Raw genomic sequence first — 23,424 nt, 5'->3', positions numbered from 1 at the left:
GGTCTACTGACTTGAACCCGGGTTAGCAGTCCAGCTCTCTACCGCTAGACCACTCCGTCCCATTGGCCATTAGAAAGCCTTTTCATAAAACATAGTCTCTTAACAAAATCTTTCAAAACAATAATTAAAAAAAAAAAGTTTTTGAAAAGCTGATTGATGAGTTAACATACACCAAGCAAAGTTTCGACCTAAGGTCTTCCGTCAATAAACAATATCGAGAGTGTTGTTTTTTTTTTTGTTGGTTTTTTGTTTTGTTCTGGCGAAGACATTTGACCGAAACAACGTTTGTTTTGGTCAAATGTCCTTAGGGCCATGGCGAACATGTACCTAGCGCCGTGGCGAACATGTACCTAGCGCCGTGGCGAACATGTACCTAGGGCCGTGGCGAACATGGTGAACATGTGATAGTACCTATAGCCATGGCGAACATGTACCTAGGGCCGTGGCGAACATGGTGAACGTGTGATAGTACCTATAGCCATGGCGAACATGTACCTAGCGCCGTGGCGAACATGTACCTAGGGCCATGGCGAACATGTACCTAGGGCCATGGCGAACATGTACCTAGGGCCGTGGCGAACATGGTGAACGTGTGATAGTACCTATAGCCATGGCGAACATGTACCTAGCGCCGTGGCGAACATGTACCTAGGGCCGTGGCGAACATGGTGAACGTGTGATAGTACCTATAGCCATGGCGAACATGTACCTAGCGCCGTGGCGAACATGTACCTAGGGCCATGGCGAACATGTACCTAGGGCCATGGCGAACATGTACCTAGGGCCATGGCGAACATGTACCTAGGGCCATGGCGAACATGTACCTAGGGCCATGGCGAACATGTACCTAGCGCCGTGGCGAACATGGTGAACGTGTGATAGTACCTATAGCCATGGCGAACATGTACCTAGCGCCGTGGCGAACATGTACCTAGGGCCGTGGCGAACATGGTGAACGTGTGATAGTACCTATAGCCATGGCGAACATGTACCTAGCGCCGTGGCGAACATGTACCTAGGGCCATGGCGAACATGTACCTAGGGCCATGGCGAACATGTACCTAGCGCCGTGGCGAACATGGTGAACGTGTGATAGTACCTATAGCCATGGCGAACATGTACCTAGCGCCGTGGCGAACATGTACCTAGGGCCGTGGCGAACATGGTGAACGTGTGATAGTACCTATAGCCATGGCGAACATGTACCTAGCGCCGTGGCGAACATGTACCTAGGGCCATGGCGAACATGTACCTAGGGCCATGGCGAACATGTACCTAGGGCCATGGCGAACATGTACCTAGCGCCGTGGCGAACATGTACCTAGGGCCATGGCGAACATGTACCTAGCGCTGTGGCGAACATGTACCTAGGGCCGTGGCGAACATGTACCTAGGGCCGTGGCGAACATGTACCTATCGACATGGCGACGACAGATTTACACGGCGACAGACCGGGTGTGTGCAGCGGCTCAGATGGTAAACATTAAATCTCCAACGCTTTGAAAAGAGACTCGCATTTTAAAACCATTAGAGTGACCTTGGGTGAGAGTGACCTTGTGCGTGAGCTCGTCTTGACACGCAGTGATGACGGAAATATTGCAGGACCGCCAAGTGGCAGCAGTGGAGGGGTAGAGGGGGTTGGGTTGACATGCACACGGAAGTTAGGGCTAGCCGTGTCAAGGTTTGATTTAAACTTAATTATTTAAAACAAATTAGTCAAATTAATTGGCAGCACAAATAGGAGATCATCATACACACTTTTTATGTTGTATCTTAAATTTGTGTTGATTTTCAAATAAATCTAGTGTCTAAGTTAGGTAGAGCCTCCATTTTCTGACACAACACATCGCTTAGGTTGTACACCTAACTCCATAAAACTATCTTGTTCAGTTTTCTGTTCACTCTATTCTGTTGAACTCTTTAAAAACAAGATTTGATACAAAATTTGATACATAAACTTTCATAAACAAAAATAACTTCCGGTTGTATTACGTTGTTAGTTACTTCCCCTGCCGTCATACTACCTCGCCAGTTACTCCCCCTGCCCATACACAACCAAGTTAATCTGAGCGAGTCTTCCTAGTCCATAAATCCTCGAAAATAAATTGACGAATCGACAGGTCAGATTGAAGCACGGAGCAGCGATTAGTATCGTCGCGCTGGCTGATCAAATATTTGCCTAAAAAAAAACAGCATATCGTACAGAAGCTGAGTATCGATTACCGTGTAAGTACCGATACTCCATTGGCTGGGCTAGCAATACAGGACGATGATTTTCTTGTTGAGTTGGCTTCGAGGGTTCTCAATACAACGCGTCGTCCGCGCGACGATTTATTGTACGCGTGGGACCTAAAATAGATCGCCTTTTGTTCTGGAAGATTCAGTATCTTCATATTGCAATCTATGAAATGGCATTCACTGTTTGATAATGGATACTCTCAAAAAAATTGCGACACTTTTTGATACTTGGAAGTCTCGAAGAAATGGCATACACAGTTTGATACTAGGAAGTCTAAAAAAAATGGCGACACTTTTTGATACTCTAAAACAACAATGCGAAAGATAACTTAAAACCCTAAGCCCAAATCTTCTGTTTAGCCTCATTTATCCTAACTTTAAAAGAAGACCTACCAATGCTGTGTTTAATTAATGAACATACTGGAAAATTGAAAAACAGAAGAAAAAAAAAGAAAATAGTTCATCGTTTAAGAATTGGTTATAAGCAAATGTATGTTTTTTACTTTCTCGTATATACGTAGTATAGAGAAAGTATTGTAATCGTGTAAAAAAAAAAATCGAGATTTTTACAAATCTCGACGTTTTACACCTCACTGATACGGAAAAACATAATTTTGCAATCTTGTCCGTATGTCTGTGTGTGTGTGTGTGTCTGTGTGTGTGTGTGTCTGTCCGTGTGTAAACACGATAACTTGAGTACCGTTACAGCTAGGTTGATGAAATTTCATATATAAGTATTTTATCAAAATCGTAGATCCATATCAACTTTTGAGCGATTTCCGATAACCGGAAGTGGTACTTTTCCTACTTTGAATTTTTTAAAAGCCTATAACTTGAGTACTATTTCAGATAGATAAATGAAATTTCACATGTAAGTAAAAGATCTAATTCTCTACCTTCTGTTAAATTTTGAGTAATTTCCATTGACTGGAAGTAGTAATTTACGCTACTTCCGATTTCTCAAAAAACTAATGTAAATTTTTAAAGTACTAATAATATTGCGCACTATTATACGCGTTTTTATTCGGCGTTTGCTTGGTGCGCAATGTTTTTTTTATGAGATTCTATTCTATTTTTAAAAGTTTAAGTATTTAAAGTGGATTAAAAATCATAACTATATCCCCAGTTACCATCCCCTGTTGTTTTATATAAGAATATTCGAGAAAGTTTAGGGGAGATCACTACCGGTTTATTTTTTCTCTTTTTCTTCCATTAATTTGTGCAAGGTATTATTACTTCGTTATTCCGGAGACTTTTTACTTATATATAGAAATTTTTCTTTCAAGTAATTTTTGCTCGGTAAAACTACTTCGTTATTCAGATGAGCTCTATATACCAGGTAGAAAATTGCTTGCGTGGTGCTTAAGTGTAAGGACGACTCAACTAAAATTAAATTAACGGTAAAAAAAATAAATCTCAGTTTCAGCGATTCTCGCTGAGAAGAAAGAAGAAGTTAATGTCGGATTTATCGACGATACAATCATCATAGCTCATCTGGAATAATGGCTTATCTGGGATAATGGCGTATCTGGAAAACAATCTCTGGCATCTGGTACTACCCCCGCCCTCTCCCGCCCCACCCACGTGATGTAATAAACGAGGCTTGTAATTCACGAGGAAAAGTTCTCTGATTATGACTTCGTCAGTAACTGTCGGGATGGATATGGAGGGAGAGCTTAGAGCTATCACGTGGTCGTATCTAGAGCTTAATTCAGCAGGTGCTGGATTCAGGGGTGGGATCGGAGGGGGTGGGGGGGGGGGGGGTCGTGGTAGGGTTGATGTTCATGGATGGGGTGGGCTTAAGTTTCGGACTTTCAAAGACTTTCGTATGATGTTTAGTATAATTAACATGAGGTGGAAGAAATTTGAGATGAGGTAGAGAGAATTTTGAGATGAGTTAGACAGAACTTTGAGGTGAGGTAGATAGTAATTTGAGACAGAGGCGTAGCGAGGGGGGGGGGGGGCGGGGGGTGCGGACCGCACCGAGTGACACCATTTAGGGGGGGGGGGTGACACCAAGGCAAAAAATAGTAAAATATATAGATAAAAATTTGAGGGGGGGGGTGCAAATCGCAAGTTTGAGGGGGGGGGGGGGTGCAAATCGTAAGTTCGAGGGGGGAGGGGTGCAAAATCGAAAATTGAAAGTTTGTCCCTGGGAATAGTCGCTACGCCTCTGAGGGGGTGACACCATTAAGTGCCGCACCTGGTGACACCCGACCTCGCTATCCACTGATTTGAGATGAGGTGGACAGAAATTTGAGATGAGGTGGACAGACATTTGAGATGAGGTGGGCAGAAATTTGAGAAGTGACCGGAGTACGAGTGACCATCTGAGTCGTGTCATGCATAAAACGGCGTCAAGGTTTCCATGACAACCTCCATGTTCAAACGTTAAAAAGTAACACATGAAATGTCTGACGTGATTTACTGCTGAATAGCTGCAGTCAATCAGTTCATAAATTGTTGAGCAAGAACAAATAAAAAAAGACAAAGGGGAGGTTATAATTACAACTTCCTGCGCATGCGCAGGGGATGGCAATAGACGGGAGAGGTAAAAGGTTAATTAAATCACCTCACAACAAAACAAATTACACGCCAATTCGGTGACCTATTTAGTCAACAGCTAGACCACAGCTAGTTAACAAAATCACATATAGATAACGGTTAGATCACAGGTAGCTAACAGCTAGACCAAAACTGGTGCGCGGACCTTTGACCACAGGTGCTTTGACCATAGGGGGTTTGACCATAGGGGCTTTGACCACAGCGGAGCTTTGACCATAGGGGCTTTGACCATAGGTGGTTTGACCACAGCGGGCCTTTGACCATAGCGGTGCTTTGACCATAGGGGGTTTGATCATAGGGTGTTTGACCATAGGGGGTTTGACCACATGTGTTTTCTCAGCAGAGGGTCTTTGATCACAGGTGGTCTATCAACGGGTGTTTGATCACAAGCGCTGTATCCAGCTTTGGTCATAGGTGTGATACAATTAACACGATTTTATACATGTTTCCTGAGAGTACGTTAATAGAAATTAACATGTATTTAAAAAAGCCAAGAATTATATTTTAGTCTCCACATAAAGGCTGGCGCTAGACCTCATAGATTTATTTTAAATATAAATGAAACACAAATAATGCGACATATAACAAGTTTCACAAATAAATAATGTAGAAGTACTTGAAAATACATATCATATATAAAGGATAAAAAATGAAACAAAACTTACCAAAAATATAGTCAAAGATGTAATACATAAAATGGTTAACTAAATGACAGATGTGCTATAGCACGCAAATATGTCAGTACATCTGTTTGACCATATTATTACATCATGTCAAAATTTAAAATATAATTTAGCAACTTTTAAAATAAATCCTTACCATATATGGACAGCATTGGACAAACCACCTGAGATCAAAGACCCTATGTGGACAAAACACCTATGATCAAAGCCGGACACAGCGCTTGTGATCAAACACCCGTTGATAGACCACCTATGATCAAAGACCCTCTGCTGAGAAAACACCTGTGGCCAAACCCCCTATGGTCAAACCCCCTATGATCAAACCCCCTATGGTCAAAGCACCGCTATGGTCAAAGCCCCGCTGTGGTCAAACCCCCTATGGTCAAAGCCCCTATGGTCAAAGCTCCGCTGTGGTCAAACCCCCTATGGTCAAACCTCCTATGGTCAAAGCACCTGTGGTCAAAGGTCCTAGGACCCCAAAACTAGACTACAGCTAGACCAAAACTAGCTAACAAATCACAGCTAGCTTACATCTAGACTACAACTAGCTAACAGTTAGCCCACAAATAGCTAACCGCTAGAACACAACACAGCTAGACCAAAGCTAGACCACATCTAGACTTCAGCTACTCAAATAGCTAGACTACATCTAGATAACAGATGAACTCTAGCTAAACCGCAGTGTCCCAGCAAAGAATGAAGTGGAAATCCACAGAGGTAATAGCAGGCTGTTCCACTAATGAAACTAACAGGTACGTGACACACTCTCCTCAGGTAGATGGGATTAAAGGATGATATATACACGGTCCTTCAATCACAGACAAAAAGATAGAAGATTACAGTACAGCACAGTACAGAGGGAGGCTAATACAGAAATATGTTAAGTTCTACATCAAAGGAATACCTGGATTAGGACATTAGACATATATATGTATATATATATGTATATATATATATATATATATATATATATATATATATATATATGTATATATATATATATATATATATATATATATATATATATATATATATATATATATATATATATATATATATATATATATATATATGTATATATATATATAAATATATATATATATATATGTATATATATATATATATATATATATATATATATATATATATATATATATATATATATATATATATATATATATATATATATATATATATATATATGTGTGTGTGTGTGTGTGTGTGTGTGTTTCTGTCTGACTTCATGAAAGATGGTTGCTCCCTCCATATCATCTTTAATCATTGATTAACTCACCCCTCAGCCCACACACCCTACAGTCCCCACCCCTTCCCTACCCGTCTCTTAATTCGTTAGATTATACCTATATGCCGCGACCTACTAAGATTAATTAGCTTAACCTAATGTTTTTATAATTTTTTATTCATTATAAAAAAAAACTTGATCGTAACGGACTAAGATCCGTGCGATCTAATTTTTTGTCGCATGCGTTCTACAACTTCCGGTAAACCGGCACGAGTAATATCCGCACGGCATGTGCAGGCGTTATCACCCTAGGATGAGGTGTGGGGGAGGGGGGGGAGGGGGTAGCTCCGTACTGATGGCGATCAATGGATTTCATGTTTCAATTTTCTTTATGGCTGCGATAGGCCAGGTGTCTTGTGTCAGATTAGACTGGGATTGTGGGGGATTGTGGGGAGTTGTGGGGGATTGTGGGGGATTGTGGGCGATTGTGGGGGATTGTGGGCGATTGTGGGGGATTGTGGGATTGATTGGGTAGGTGTTTTGTCTCATGATTGTGTGGGGGGGGGGGGGTTGTGGGGGTTTGTGGGTGATTGTGGGGCTGATTGTGGGGGATTGTGGGGCTGATTGGGTAGTGCTTGGTCTCGTGATTGTGTGGGGGATTGTGGGGGGTTGTGGGGCTGATTGGGTAGGCGTTTGGTCTCGTCATTGTGTGGGGGATTGTGGATGGGTGATTGGGAGGGTAATTGTTGTGGGGTGTTGATTGTGGGGCAATCATTTTATGGTTTATATTGCGGGTAATTGCAGGTGTGATTGTGTGGGTTTGTGTGAGTGATTAGTGGTGATTGTGTGAGTGATTAGTGGTGATTGTGTGAGTGATTAGTGGTGATTGTGTGAGTGATTAGTGGTGATTGTGTGAGTCATTAGTGATGATTGTGTGAGTCATTAGTGGTGATTGTGGGCTGAATGTGCAGTAAGTGTAACATCTGTCATTACGTCAAGTAGACGCCCATGTTCATCTGACATAGTACTTTCTACTGTAATCAATCCTGACATAGTACTTTCTACTGTAATCAATACTGACATATTAATTTATACTATAATCAATCCTAACAGAACTTTCCACTCCACATTTATAAACTTTTCAAAGAACCTGATTATCTGAATGATTCTTGACAGATTAAAACAGCGTTGAATTTCTTTAAAAAACAAACAAATAAATTAAAACTTGATCTGAAATTTAGGAACTTAATCCGCATAAAATCACAGACAATGGCAAAGATTACATTTTGGGTTTAAAAAAATAACGTTCAAATCTATCACCTTTCACCACGGTATGTACTGAAAGGCTGTGAGATTTGAACTGAAATCTGAACATCGTTCTTGATTGGGAGTGCTGGGTGAAATATCGAAATGGTAATCCTTGAAGAGGGAACTAGAATAGGAAACTTTGATCCTTTTTATAGATCCAAATTGCGATACTGTAGATGTTGAGATAGATAGGTATGTTGTACGTTGCGTCAAATATGCTCATTTAAACATGCTGCTCAAATTATGTATTTATTGATTGACATTATATATATATATATATATATATATATATATATATATATATATATATATATATATATATATATATATATATATATATATATATGGTGACAGGACAAATGATCTCAGGACAAATGATCTCAGACAAAATATCTCAGACAAAATATCTCACGGACAAATGATCTCAAGACAAATGATCTCAGGACAAATGATCTCAAGACAAATGATCTCAGGACAAATGATTTCAAGGACAAATGATCTCACGGACAAAAGATACCAGGACAAAATATATCAAGACAAATGATACCACGGACAATTGATCTCAGACAAAATATCTCAGACAAAATATCTCACAACTAAATTTTAATAGTGTATTGGATGATTTTAATTGATCTGAAATTTTTTTTATTGACTCTCTTATCGTTTTGTTTAATATGTTTAACATTGTTTATAGGCCTCTATAGTAATTGTAAGAAATGTTTGCCGTATAAATTTGTCATATTGCACTAAACATTTTAAGGTTAGTATTAGTAATATAGTATACCAAGATTAAAGAAATAATTTCGAAAGACAGCGTAGGTGTGCTTGTCAAACATGAGACAATTCTACCACGTCAGGTGGACGAAACTAGATCAAAGAGGATGAAATAACAAAAAAGACACACCTTCGTATCAAGGTGGCCGCTCGCTTTGATGGCAGAGATATGCCTTAAGGGAAAGACATCCGCACTCCATGGACAATACGACTAGCTTTTCAAGTCCATTGTTATGCTTCGGTCACACCTTAGTGATCAGGTGACAAATGCTTTTTTAAAAGACAGCGGTCATCGCCAAGCTAAGTATGTCGAAGTGTGCATCAAACAAAGCAGTATTAATGGTGATTTCTTTGCTATGGTCTCTTTCGTTACCTCGCAGAAAAATATTAGGACATTAGTTTCTGGTGAATGTATGTTTGCCATTTGGAAATGTGAAATTAGGACATGTCTAGCAAGAGTTCACACAATACATGATCACATAGTATTGGAGAGGTGTGATCATAACGATGTACCTACCAGAAAAGAAACTTACACTTTATGTTTGTGTTGATGATGTAATAAAAACAATAGTTTAACGTTACGAACCTTCAGACCCATTCACATTTTTGAAAGATATTTCGCGTGATATGAACATTAATGTTGTATAGCTACCGTTACTTTATTTGTTTTATACCTTTCAGGCTAAAAGACAAAGTTTGTTTTAATTTTTACTTTTTCAAATCAAATGCTATTACAATTTTTTAATACACCTTTTATGGTTTGTTAGGTTAACTAATTCATTTTATTCACAATTATTATACGCAAAAAAGTAAACAGAACCATATTAACAGTCAATAAAAAAAGTTCAACTAAAATCATCGAAATACTATTAAAATATCGCTGTGAGAAATTTTGTCTGAGATATTTTGTCTGAGATCATTTGTCCATGATATCATTTGTCCTGATATATTTTGTCCTGGTATCTTTTGTCCGTGAGATCATTTGTCCTTGAGATCATTTGTCCTGAGATCATTTGTCCGTGAGATATTTTGTCTGAGATATTTTGTCTGAGATCATTTGTCCTGAGATCATTTGTCATGGAACCATATATATATATATATATATATATATATATATATATATATATATATATATATATATATATATATATATATATATATATATATATGTGTGTGTGTGTGTGTGTGTGTGTGTGTGTGTGTGTGTGTGTGTGTGTGTGTGTACGCACTGGAGCCGTGGCCAGTGTCAATATCCTGACATAGCAGCCAATACCTAGACCGACAGACAGACAGACATACAGACAGTGGAAAGACCTGCCTTTGATGTAAGTAACCTCAAACGAAGTGAACTACACGTCATTAACCTCTTGTGATTGTCAACGATTGGCCAGAGAAGGTTAAGTTACTCTCGCGTCATCCACTTCAATAGAAATCACAAATGTCGTCGAACATTGATTTCTCTCTTAAGTCGAGATGATCATAAGGCTATAAGACAAGGACACACTGTACCTCAGAAATAGGCTGAGATAACGCAGTAAAACTAAGAGAAGACAGTACGCGAGTTTCACTTCGTATTCGCTTTTTAGCGCAATTTCCATTCTGGAGAATTGCGTTTATTAACTCGTCATTTCTGGGAATGGATGGATGGATGAATGAATGTATGGATGAATGTGTGTCCGGGCTTTAAGTCGTATCTCCTCCTCAACGAAGCAATATCGATGACTAGTTCCAAAAGCAATTATGTTAAGCAAGTTACGAGAATGAGCATAGGCCATAAAAATTCCGGGTTTCTTTCATGTATTTCCCGGAAAAGCCAAAAAACCTCGAAAAAAATCAGTTTTTGGCCCATATCTCGGCAACCAGGCCACTTAGCGACTTGAAACATGTACCAATCGATTTCTGTCATAATTTAGAACAATATTGCCGAAGAAAGTTTTCAAAAATATCCTCTCGTTCGGTCACAAATTTTAAAATTACATAAACACCTACAAACCGATCGTTCTTCTAGCTTGAACGCACCCCAACATTATACGTCAGAGCTATTTTTAGATAACATAAGGAAATTGCGCACAAATGTCACTAGACTTTTTTAATTAACTTGTTTTACCGAGGGTCCAACAGCGATTTTTTGGGGGCTGAGCGTTTTAATTAGAAGCGGACTCGTTAGATGGAATCTTCAATTAGTCCTAGAGCTCACCTGCGTGATAAAATGGTAGCGATGAAACAAGATGGCTGACGCGAAATCGTACTGACCGGCCGTTAAGTTGATTTTTTTTTTGGATTTAGTAAAGTAGAATAATGGTATCATGGGGAAGATATAGAGTTTAGATTATTTTTTTAGCTTAAAAAGGGATTCGATGCGATTTCAATAAAGTGAGACTGTGAGTTACCAAGGTTTCATCAGGTGACACCGCGATAGTGAAACCAAAAGTTAAGACAAATATGTAAGGACGAGATGTCTCAGCTCTACCCAATATCTTCACGAGTTCTGAGATACCACTTGTGAAATATTTTAAAGTAAAACTGATCCATTCCTGTCGGAGTCGACTAGATTCGAACCCAAACCAAAAAAAAATTTGAGTTCGTGCATCATTCCATTCGGCCATTCCGCTTGTCAACATGTAGTTGAATTCCTTTCAATCATTCCTCAACCAAGACTTCCAGAACCACGAGTGGGCGTAGAACAAAAACATGCATGTTCTTCTAACCACAGAAACCAACCGTGCTCACATCATCCCGCCAACCCAAGTTCTAGAGATCATCTCCAACCCTAAAACCTGCTATTACAAATATTTAAACCAAAGTAGCAATCAAAAATCGAACTTTAAAAAAAATAAATCCACCTCCATTATAGATCCCCACTCCCTAGTGTTGAAGCAACAACCCAGCTAGCTTAGAGAGCCATTGATAAAAAAGCTAGACGAAGATGATCATTACAGACAAATGTACCCACGACAAGCATTGAGAAAAACGTTTTGGCATTGATCTGGCAACCTCCCATACGCCTTCTTTCGGCATCGACGTGTGCCAGGAAACGTGAGCCGGGGAGCTCACATGTCAGCCCGCATCAATAGCAGGGGGGGGGCGGAGGGGGGGGGGGCAGTTCTTGGGGTTGTCAGGGGTTCTCAAATGGTTTTTTTTAAGGGGGAGGGGGGGAGGGGGAGGGGGGGAGGGGGAGGTGCAGTGAGAGGAAGGGGCACTCCTTGGGGTCTTCGGGGGGTTCTCAAGTTTGGGGGCACTCCTTGGGGTCGTCAGGGGTGTGTAAGTTTTAGGGCAGTATCAAAAGCAGGAAGGGAGGCACTCTTTTGGGATCGTCATGGGTTCTCAAGTTTTGTGGGGGAAAGGTGCAGGGTGGGGGGACTCCTTGGGATCGTAAGGGGCTCTTGTGTTTTTAGTGGTGGGGGGGGGGTGAAGGGGGTGGGGGAAGCAGCATCAATAGCAATGAGGCACTTCTTGGGATAGTCAGGAGTGCAGGGGGCACTCAGTTGGACCTACAAAGTTTATCACGTTTTGTGGATCTAGGAGTCACTCGTTGGAACCTTCTAAAGTTCTTATGTCATGTCCACCGCAGTAATGGCAAGTGGTAGTTGACAAGTCTACCACACGTGTGACAAGTCCACTATAGAACATTACTACGCCAATAGAGTTATGCTAAAGGTGTGATTATTACAAATTAATATTTAAAAAACCTTCTAAAGATAGCTATGCTACTAGATCTAGTACGCTTACTTTCATCATTTATAGACCGATTAATTAACAGGAAACGGATGTCTAATTACAAGGGGAACCACGTGACACTTCCGCACTTATGTGAAAACATGGAGCGGAACGCATTGACGAAACAATTAGACGGCAGCCCGCTGGATAAAAGATCTTTGAATTTAGTCACGTGGTATTTTTTAATTGCTATTAATAGAACGGAGATGGTGACGAAGGTGTTGGGGTATTGCTGCGGGCAGTGTGTTGGTGACACGTGGTGACACTAGGATGGTGACACCAGGGTGGTAATTTTAGCTTAATTACTGTTATGTTTGAAGATGGTTGATGTTTTATCACAGCCCCCCCCCCCCCTCCGCACACACTGCCCCTCCACACACACCGCCCCTCCCCACACCTCCTTTACCTAGCTACATCAAAACTTTAATCCAACCCTTATCTAATGTAATCATCATAGTTGGAGATATGCCAAGCGCTTATACACGACAATACTTTATTGATACTTTAAGTATACAATGATTGTGAGTGGCTAAATAGACGCTGCCATGTCTATCCATTTTCTATACATCACTAAAGTAGAAATGCTGAAATTAACATAATTATACGCTGTACGTAATGTCTCGGTAGTTTACATACAAACAGCATAAGGGAGACAGCACAGGAAAAACAGGATAGTGAAACAGCCTGTTTTAAGGACTGTTTGCTAACAGGAAGTCCATAGAAGCCCGGGGGGATGGACCAGGGGGGGTGGGGGACTAACAAAGCTAACTTTTTTCTTTTTCCAAAACGGTGCCAAACTTCTGCGCGTCCTGTCTTATCTGTAAGATGGAGAGTGTGCGATGTATGACATGCCGTGAAGACGATAGTGCACGACGGTGCGGAGCCGTGCGCCGTGGGTTCCCGAACGCTCCGGGAGACGGCGTGAAACGGAGGAATGCACAGTGAGGAAGACCGGGCTTTAATCAGTTCTGACCCGATGGTATACCATAGAACAACTTTGAGATGTTTCCCCAGATATCAGGGGTATCCGATAAGCATTGTAGAGTCGTCTATGGAAGATCAAATGCCGTTTTGAAATACTGACCGCATTTTCGTTTTGTACAATTTATTTTTGAGGTTGTCAAGAGTCCAAAACAGTGGCCTAGATGTAGGTTGCGGGAAGGTTGGCGGAACGGTTGGCGGAACGGTTGGCGGAACGGTTGGCGGAACGGTTGGCGGAACGGTTGGCGGAACGGTTGGCGGAACGGTTGGCAGAACGTAGTTTGCACTACGGGCTTTTATAAAAGTTTTTGGTTTATAATTGTCCATAGAAGTGCATTATTTTAATATTAAAGATTTTTTTTCGTAGCTTGATTCAATATACGTTTTGTATAATAAATGTATTTTTATAATTTAGAGAAACTTTAAGTAGCCCGAGTTTTCATAGCAATTTTTCTATTAATATTTTTAGAATAATGAACACCCATCTATGTCGAAGTTCAATTCGGTCAAACTTGGTGAAATTTCGCTCGCAAGTTCCCACCTATGATGAAAGTCACAGAAGTGAAGTTAAACAACTTATGCAGCCAAGTTTAGCCTTAGTGTCCAGCAGAGTTTCTTCCGGGCATCTCTTCGGGGGAGGGTGGGGGCTCAGCCCCCTCGAAGAAAGTCTACCGCTCCCCCGAACGAAATGGAATTTATATAGAAAATATATACTTTTGACAGTGTCCGCTCCCCCCGCCCCTCCCCCGAAAATTTCAATTCCCCCCCCCCCCCCCCCCCCCGGAGAAAAAAGTCTGGAAGAAACACTGGTGTCCAGAATCTTGGCGACGTGGAGGGTCCGCTAGAGCTAATACATTTGAAACCCTATCACGGCCAATGAAATTTGAAATCACGACCACAGCCGGAGAGATCCTTAAGGCCCGGGCGTGTATCACACGAGGGGCATTTAATGAGCGCACCCCCTGCACCCCCACCCTCACCCCCGCCCCTCAATTCTTCTAATCAAGGCATGCACTTGGCCCGTGAAACAGCAGGTACGAGCAGTTTACCTGGCCGAGGTGCATCGTACTACGGTTTATCACATCCATATTTTCATGGGCTGATATAAATATTTACGGGGAGGAGCATGCACGCCATGTAAATAGATTTTACGCCGTTAGACATTTTCAAGTTTTACTCTAGCTTCGGTCTACATAAGATAATAAAGCAATTTCTTCGTCTTTGTAGACGTATGGATTTACACTTCAGAATACAGACACACATGAATATATATATATATATATATATATATATATATATATATATATATATATATACATATATATATATATATATATATATATATGTATATATATATATATATATATATATATATATATATATACAGTTTTAGCTGGTTCTATATTTAATCTGACTTCCCGCTGGTTTTTTATAATGTTAAATGTGTCAATGTTAATTATATCCATGTTAACTGTCTATTTCTGCTATTTTATAATATTAACTGTATCTATTTTTACTGTATCAAAGTTAATTGTACCTAAGTCAACTCTATTTCAGATGTGTTTTTTAATGTCAACTGTATCTAAGTTAACTGTGTCTATAATGTCAACTGTGTCTATGTTAACTCTATCTAAGTTAACTGTGTCTATAATGTTAACTGTGTCTATAATGTTAACTGTGTCTATAATGTTAACTGTGTCTACTTCCGTTGTGTCAATGATATCAGTCTGGATGACAGAAACAAAAATTGATGATCCTGTCTAATGACAGGACACCAACAATTTGAGACGACCATATGTCAATGCCGCGGACACCATTAGTTCAAATTGTCATCGGGAGCTAAATTTGAGCAATCATTAGACAACTCTAGCTAGCAGAGTTATCGTTCCTACAACTTTGGACATTGTAAGGGAATAGTTCATTTGGTAAAATAATCTCATATCGGTTAAGTTTTCTATTCGTCCGATCGTCTTAATTGTACGTCGCACTACCTTTTGATTTGGTTTTAAAATTCTAAACAAGCGAATGGAAAGACAAGGCTTTTATTTTTAATTAGAAGAAATCAAATTTATAAGAAAACAACTTTGTGGTGGGATGTGGTTTATTTTATATGGAATACAACACAAGGGTTTATTTTGTGGTAAATGTAATATACATATACAAATTTCAGATGGTAAATGTAGCATATAAACTACAGTTGGTAAAAGTAACGTTATATAATTAATGTGTAAATTGAGGTTGCATTTGTAGAGTTGAAACACTAACTTAACTAAGACAGTGTTTAAATATTGAGCGTGTTCAGTTGACCCCAAACCTAAACGCTGAGTTACTTCTCCAAAAGACGACTTAAACCCTAACCCTAATTGCTAAGAAGATAAGCGGACCAAGACGGCCGTTTTTTTTCTACCCCCAAACTCCAGCACTTCCGGGTCAGTAGTCACGTGGGGCGCTAATCTCGCGAGATGCGAGATAACGCGGCTCCCCCCAGTGCGCGCGCATCCCGGCCCCGGCCCCGTGATAAGAGCCCACATGGGAGCAGACTGTAAACGCCAGTGAGTTTTACGATTTGGGCCGAGCTTAACCCGAGTGCGAGTGTTAGTAAATGTTGGGCTAGAGTTTCGGCCTGGCATCTGGGGGTAGGCAATAATATTGACACCCTAATCTCCAGCCCCCGGGCATGGAGGGAAAAACTTTAGAGAAGCTAAAGATGGCGTAGGAAGTCGGAGGCCTATTAGGAGTGAGTTATCTAGTAGGGTTAGGGGTTCTCATTGTGTTACATCTAGTGGGGTCAGGGGTTCTGTTACATCTAGTGGGGTCATGGGTTCTGTTACATCTAGTGGGGTCATGGGTTCTGTTACATCTAGTGGGGTCAGGGGTTCTGTTACATCTAGTGGGGTCAGGGGTCCTCTGTTACATCTAGTGGGGTCAGGGGTTCTGTTACATCTAGTGGGATCAGGGGTTCTGTTACATCTAGTGGGGTCAGGGATTCTGTTACATCTAGTGGAGTCAGGGGTTCTGTTACATTTAGTGGAGTCAGGGGTTCTGTTACATCTAGTGGGGTCAGGGGTTCTGTTACATCTAGTTGGGTCAGGGGTTCTGTTACATTTAGTGGGGTCAGGGGTTCTGTTACATCTAGTGGGGTCAGGGGTCCAATAGAAGCAAGGACTCCCTACCATGTATTACTAAACTCTCCTTGACTCACTATCAGGCTACTGTTCGCTGTGGTTTTGTACGTCGTCTATTGATTTTTAAGTCGGGTTTTTAAGCGTTAAAGATATCAATAAAAATAAATTACTTTCTAAAAATATTTTAATTGCTAACAGAAATTCCATTTGTCTTTATATCCTAAGTATTGTAATTAATTAGTATTTTAATTTTCTACATCAGAAGATCGCGAGGTTTTTTAAGTGAATTGATTATGTTTATGTGTTGAGGTTGTCAATATATAGGCCTACCTACTGCCCTCTTAAATGTAGTGATTGCCGTTTTCTAAAGTATCGTATCTACATTTAATGTAGGAATATTAAATTTAAAAAACTGCATATACTCTAAAAACATTTTGTAATGCTTTATAGTGTAAGCTAATTGCTAAATATACTTAATGTCAAATTTAATTTTTTTAAATTTCTCCTATAAATATTTATAAATTTTATCAGCATGTGAATACCCCACCCCCCTTCTTTAACCGTCCATAACGCTAAGCATTGAGAAGACACATAAGACGCCATTGTAATGAGGACACACGAGGGATTGTCTCCACATAGCCGTGACACATGTGGATTTGTCTCCCCATAGCCAGACGTTTGGTTGTACAGAGAACACAGCCCTCATTTTACACCGACCATTTTACACCGACCATTTTACACCGACCATTTTACACCGACCATTTTACACCGACCGTTTTACACCGACCGTTTTACACCGACCATTTTACACCGACCATTTTACACCGACTTTTAAGTAAACTTAAAAAGTTCCCTACCTTTTGATTCATCCAAATTATCCTTTTTCCTAAAGTATAAAAGTATAATTTATGATTTCAGTTCAAATACTCTAAAAAAAATATCAGTCTCATTCAGTTAAAATACCTACAAACTGGACCTTATTATCTCCAACAACACACAAAATGCAGGTTATAGCTAAAAAAATACCACGGAAGTCGATTATTTTTACCATCTAGATCTATTATTAACCACTCACCTCCCAATGATATTACAAATCCCCCCCAATGATATTACAAATAACCCCCCACCCCCCAACGATATTACAAATAACCCCCCCCCCCCCCCCACGATATTACAAATTACCACCCACCTCCCAATAATATTACAAAGTACCCGCCCCCCCCCCCCCAATGATACTGCAGCAAGTCTTGAAGCACCCACCGGAAACTGACCATCTCGCCCACATGAAATGTCCCGCCTTGACTGGCCTATCAAATGTAGGTGCAGTAGGGTAACGCGAGACTCATTAACGTCCCGTGGCCTCTGTGTGGCTGTTGTATCTTCATTACAATACCGATAACAGGCAAGGGATAACATGAGTGTAAGGATAACGGCCGACGATAACATTACAGTATAGATAACATCATGTGATAACCACTGCTCCTGTTGCCCAACAGGCTAAGCGTTTGATCGTGAATTCTAGAAGTCTGGGGGTCTTCGTTGCTTTGTTTTATTGGGGAGGGGGTGATATTTGTTTTAGAGAATGAATATGTACATACAAAACGAAGGACGTAAAAGTCTACTCTTTAGAGAATGAATATGTACATACAAAACGAAGGACGTAAAAGTCTACTCTTTAGAGAATGAATATGTACATACAAAACGAAGGACGTCAAAATCTACACTCCCAACTAAATAGACGCATACATTAACCTTGGGAATACATGTTCCATGTACGCCTGAGAATCACACTCAACTAGAAATTATACCACACAGACAAAGCTAGATTATTTTGGATCAAACTTTTCAACCCTACACTTCAAATTGGAAAACTGAATGAGCAATCATTCATTGATAATTTCTATATAAAGGAAACAGTTTTATATATATTTTCAAGTCCTGAAGCCAAATTGAAAACGTTTATGTATGTGTTACGTTACATCTTAAACCGTATACAAATTGTAAAATTGTATTTTTATCATCCAGTCCACATTTTCCTAGCGTCTCTCCCAACACCCCCAGCCAACAGAACCTTCTAGATAGCCGTGTCTCGAGTTTATCCTCCAACCATTAAGTCGTCGCTAACCGGGGTTTAACTGGGGTTCGACTGGGGTTTAAACCCCCAAGCCAGGATGCGCAAGATTTAAATGGTGTAAACAAAGTCAGGTCATGTTTTGTAGGTCAGGAGACGGTAACCGATGCCATGACTTTATGTAGTTCATAGTGGGCGTTCCTCGGTAGCTATCTTTTATTTACTGTTTGTAAGTAGTGTTGATACATCTACCGACATCAATATATATATATATATATATATATATATATATATATATATATATATATATATATATATATATATATATATATATATATATATATATATTACGTTCAGAGAGTCGGTTTAAGATCTCTAGACTCTTGACTCTTTAGATGCCTAATCTGCAGCAGTATCAGAAAAAAATCACTTGATTTCCATTTATTATAACTCTCTATAAGTAATTAGATATTTAATTAAAACGACAAAATAGCAACGCTCTAGGCACTATAAGGAGAATTGGAATTTTTTTTAAAAATGATTATTTATTATTTGAAGGACATCTAGAATATTCTAAAATAGACACCCACGTCTGTGGCTTAACAAATTTGTTTAACCAAAGTTCAGAACAGAAACGGAAAAAAAAAACGTTAAAAAATAAGATAAGGCCGACTACAAAGAAGATGATAAGATAACATTAGCATCGGGCAGGCCCTATAATCTCCCAACATCAAATGAGAAATGAGGATAAGTTCGTTGATATCTAGTCTGAGCACTGCACTGTGGAACTCCGCTGTGCGGAAATCATCTTCCTCCGACATCGGAAGAAGGGCAATAACTCCCAATGAAGAACTGAGCGTGTAAAAGAAAGAAGAAAAAAAATGCCTCGTGATGTCTTGTGGTAATCTCCTTAACATGCGAGGGTTATAAGTGGGTTGTAAGTAGCTCAAATGTTTTTTTTTAACTTGTGACTGAACATAACTTTTGGTAAAACGATTTGTTTTGAGGAGTCGGTGTCTTTAATTTTTCGGACACGGTGAAGGTTGTATGCTGAAATATAATATCAGTCACGTGGGTTTTTTTCTAAGCATTTGATTGGCCTGGGTTATGCGAAGGAAACAGATGTAGCAACAAAATTAAAATGTGGATCATTTCTGTGTTATGTAAATATTTTTCAAAGTAACGCACGTGGTTACATTTTTTAAATCACATTTAATTTGATAGATTATAACACATTTTTGAAGGCAAAATAAGCGAGATTAAGACGAGATTTGAAAAAAATAAGGAAACGAGGAAGCCACAATATTAAGGTTTGACTTAAGTAGTTTTAGTCGGCATACATATATAATCGGTTAAACAGAAATAGTTTAACGATATTATAACTCTGAGTATTCAGATAAGGGTTAAGGTTGGAGCTAGCTTATGATTCAAGAGAACAGCAATGAATGAACGTCAGTGTTTAAAACTTGCTTCAGCTTAATGGAAAACTTCAACAGTAAGGTTTAGCTCAATATTTTTGTTTTAATGCATTTCATGGGGTAAAACAGGGCTTATACACAAGGGCAGGACATATACGCCAGGGCAGGACTTATACGCCAGGGCAGGACTTATACGCCAGGGCAGGACTTATACGCCAGGGCAGGACTTATACGCCAGGGCAGGACTTATACGCCAGGGCAGGACTTATACGCCAGGGCAGGACTTATACGCCAGGGCAGGACTTATACGCCAGGGCAGGACTTATACGCCAGGGCAGGACTTATACGCCAGGGCAGGACTTATACGCCAGGGCAGGACTTATACGCCAGGGCAGGACTTATACGCCAGGGCAGGACCTATACGCCAGGGCAGGACCTATACGCCAGGGCAGGACCTATACGCCAGGGCAGGACCTATACGCCAGGGCAGGACTTATACGCCAGGGCAGGACATATACGCCAGGGCAGGACTTATACATCAGGGCAGGACCTATACACCAGGGCAGGACCTATACACCAGGGCAGGACATATACACCAGGGCAGGACATATACACCAGGGCAGGACATATACGCCAGGGCAGGACATATACGCCAGGGCAGGACAATTAACGCCAGGGCAGGACCTATACACCAGGGCAGGACCTATACACCAGGGCAGGGCCTATACACCAGGGCAGGACCTATACACCAGGGCAGGACCTATACACCAGGGCAGGACTTATACGCCAGTCATAGGTTCGACCTAAGCAACGTAATTTTGTTACGCTATCGCTTTTGTTATGACCTTGACATTACAACCTGTTGACCTCATGCTGACCTCTTATATTACCAACAACATCTCGCGGCGCGAGACTGCAGGGCGGGTGCACGCGAGACTAATTGTATTCAAATGAATTTGTTAAAATACTAAGGTAATAGGTCTGTGTAGAGTCGATGCTACGGCTTGCAAAAGTCAAATTAGCATCCACGCAGCAGGCGTTTCTAAGACTATACAACCAGGTGTGATGCAGTGTCAGATTTTTGTTCTGCATGACTAACGTCAGTGGGGTGTGACGCATCACGTGGCCACCGTCATTACAAGCTCCACCCTAATTAGTTATCGTGTAGTCATGGTATGCGTCATATCTAGTACCTGGTCACGGTGTGTCGTATCTAATACCTGGTCAAGGTGTGTCATATCTAATACCTGGTCAAGGTGTGTCATATCTAGTACCTGGTCAAGGTGTGTCATATCTAGTACCTGGTCAAGGTGTGTCATATCTAGTACCTGGTCAAGGTGTGTCATATCTAGTACCTGGTCAAGGTGTGTCATATCTAGTACCTGGTCAAGGTGTGTCATATCTAGTACCTGTTCAAGGTGTTTCATATCTAGTACCTGTTCAAGGTGTTTCATATCTAGTACCTGGTCAAGGTGTGTCATATCTAGTACCTGGTCAAGGTGTGTCATATCTAGTACCTGGTCAAGGTTTGTCATATCTAGTACCTGGTCAAGGTGTGTCATATCTAGTACCTGGTCAAGGTGTGTCATATCTAGTACCTGGTCAAGGTGTGTCATATCTAGTACCTGGTCAAGGTGTGTCGTATCTAGTACCTGGTCAAGGTGTGTCATATCTAGTACCTGGTCAAGGTGTGTCATATCTAGTACCTGGTCAAGGTGTGTCATATCTAGTACCTGGTCAAGGTGTGTCATATCTAGTACCTGGTCAAGGTGTGTCATATCTAGTACCTGGTCAAGGTGTGTCATATCTAGTACCTGGTCAAGGGGTGTCATATCTAGTACCTGGTCAAGGTGTGTCATATCTAGTACCTGGTCAAGGTGTGTCGTATCTAGTACCTGGTCAAGGTGTGTCATATCTAGTACCTGGTAAAGCTGTGTCATATCTAGTACCTGGTAAAGGTGTGTCGTATCTAGTACAAAATAATAGTACTAATACCGGTGTTCAAATATGGACTACCGCAAACAATGGGGTATTAAGTTATTAAAAAATACTTTCATCATCATAATCTTTTTCTTTTTTGTCAAAGACAAAGGAAGCCGCGACAGCGAGCTCTTTCAAAAGTTTTATTAAACTGAAAGTTATAATTTTACAAGATGTCCATTTCTGACATTTTTCGGAAAACTATTTCACCATCTTATCAAAATGTTGTAAATCGACCACCGGCAGCTGAAATAAAACGAGAGAAAAAACTGACTTACCTTTTTGACACAGGTGATCCGGCATTTCGCCACGGTGATGTAGGGGTAGACATGGTCACCACTCATCATCCCTGAGGTCACCACTACCATCATCATCACCAGCAGGATGGTGCAGGTTCCAATCCCATATAGACAGGACCTGGACCCTCCGTGTTCCAACATTGTATCACTGTTTACTGTTAAATCTTGTCGAATGTTCCAGAAGAGTTGAATGAATGTATCGTGTATCCTTAATTCTTGTAGAGAAACATGGTTAAGTGGTTGTAGCCACGGTCTTCAAGACACATGTGAAATTATTATCAACACCACAGGTAAATTCGCCATGGTTTTTATTTTTTTCCCTTTCTGGCATGTGTACCTACACACACGGCGTTACATGTGTGAACACGTTCAGTTTGTTGATGCTAGGTGTGTAGTCGGCCGTAACACGAGCGTTGGCGTGTAGGTTTTGATCAACTGAGTGCTAATTGGTTGAATTGACTTTATAAAACACCAGGCTTTATTGTATCTAAAACGAAAAAAACATTAAATTAATAAAAGTCGAATACAAAAGAAATCTGCGCTTGTTTGTTTTTGTGTGTTCAAATATTTAATAATTGTTTCTTCAAATATTAACAATAAAATAATATAATGAGAAGCAGGGCTTTAAAATTGAGAAGTTGTTTTTTTATCTGAGTTTTGCTCATGGGCGAGTGAGCTTGATAAACAATTGATGCGTAAGTATTTTAGGGGGTGGGGGGGGGGGGGTTGTGTGTTACACATTGGGTAGGTCGGAGTGGTCACAGGTCAGTAGGTGGGAGGTTAATGGAAGTTACCCTTTAAGACCTTAAGGTCAATAGTGCTGATGAAGTAGAGTTCAGTTGTTTCTGTGATTTTTATCTTATGTAGGGGTAATGTGGTCAGCTGTTTGCGCAACTGTCATTACTTTCCCTTACGTTAGTCAGGTACCCATTAGAGCTGGGTGGACTCAGGGACGTCCTACCGACTTAAGCCCAGGATCCAAACTCGAGACTTTCGAGTCAACAGTGGCTCGGGTTAACGAA

The 23,424-nt window shown here is 40.5% G+C and overlaps 1 protein-coding gene across 1 annotated transcript in view; it reads right to left on the bottom strand.

The window, feature by feature from the left end:
- Positions 1-23,424, bottom strand: part of LOC131958500 (fibroblast growth factor receptor 4) — a 122,704-nt gene that overhangs the window by 86,635 nt on the left and 12,645 nt on the right. The window contains exon 2 of the mRNA XM_059323586.1: positions 22,382-22,889. Within this exon, the coding sequence (XP_059179569.1) occupies positions 22,382-22,543 (162 nt within the window). The 5' untranslated portion in view covers positions 22,544-22,889. The remainder of the gene's footprint in view (positions 1-22,381; positions 22,890-23,424) is intronic.

This window comes from Physella acuta, unplaced genomic scaffold (genome assembly GCF_028476545.2).
Source record: "Physella acuta isolate Inbredline_101_S28 unplaced genomic scaffold, ASM2847654v3 ptg000085l, whole genome shotgun sequence".
Taxonomy (NCBI): Eukaryota; Metazoa; Mollusca; class Gastropoda; family Physidae; genus Physella; species Physella acuta.
Note: the sequence above shows the minus strand (reverse complement) of the source record. Positions and strands in the feature narration are given on the sequence as shown.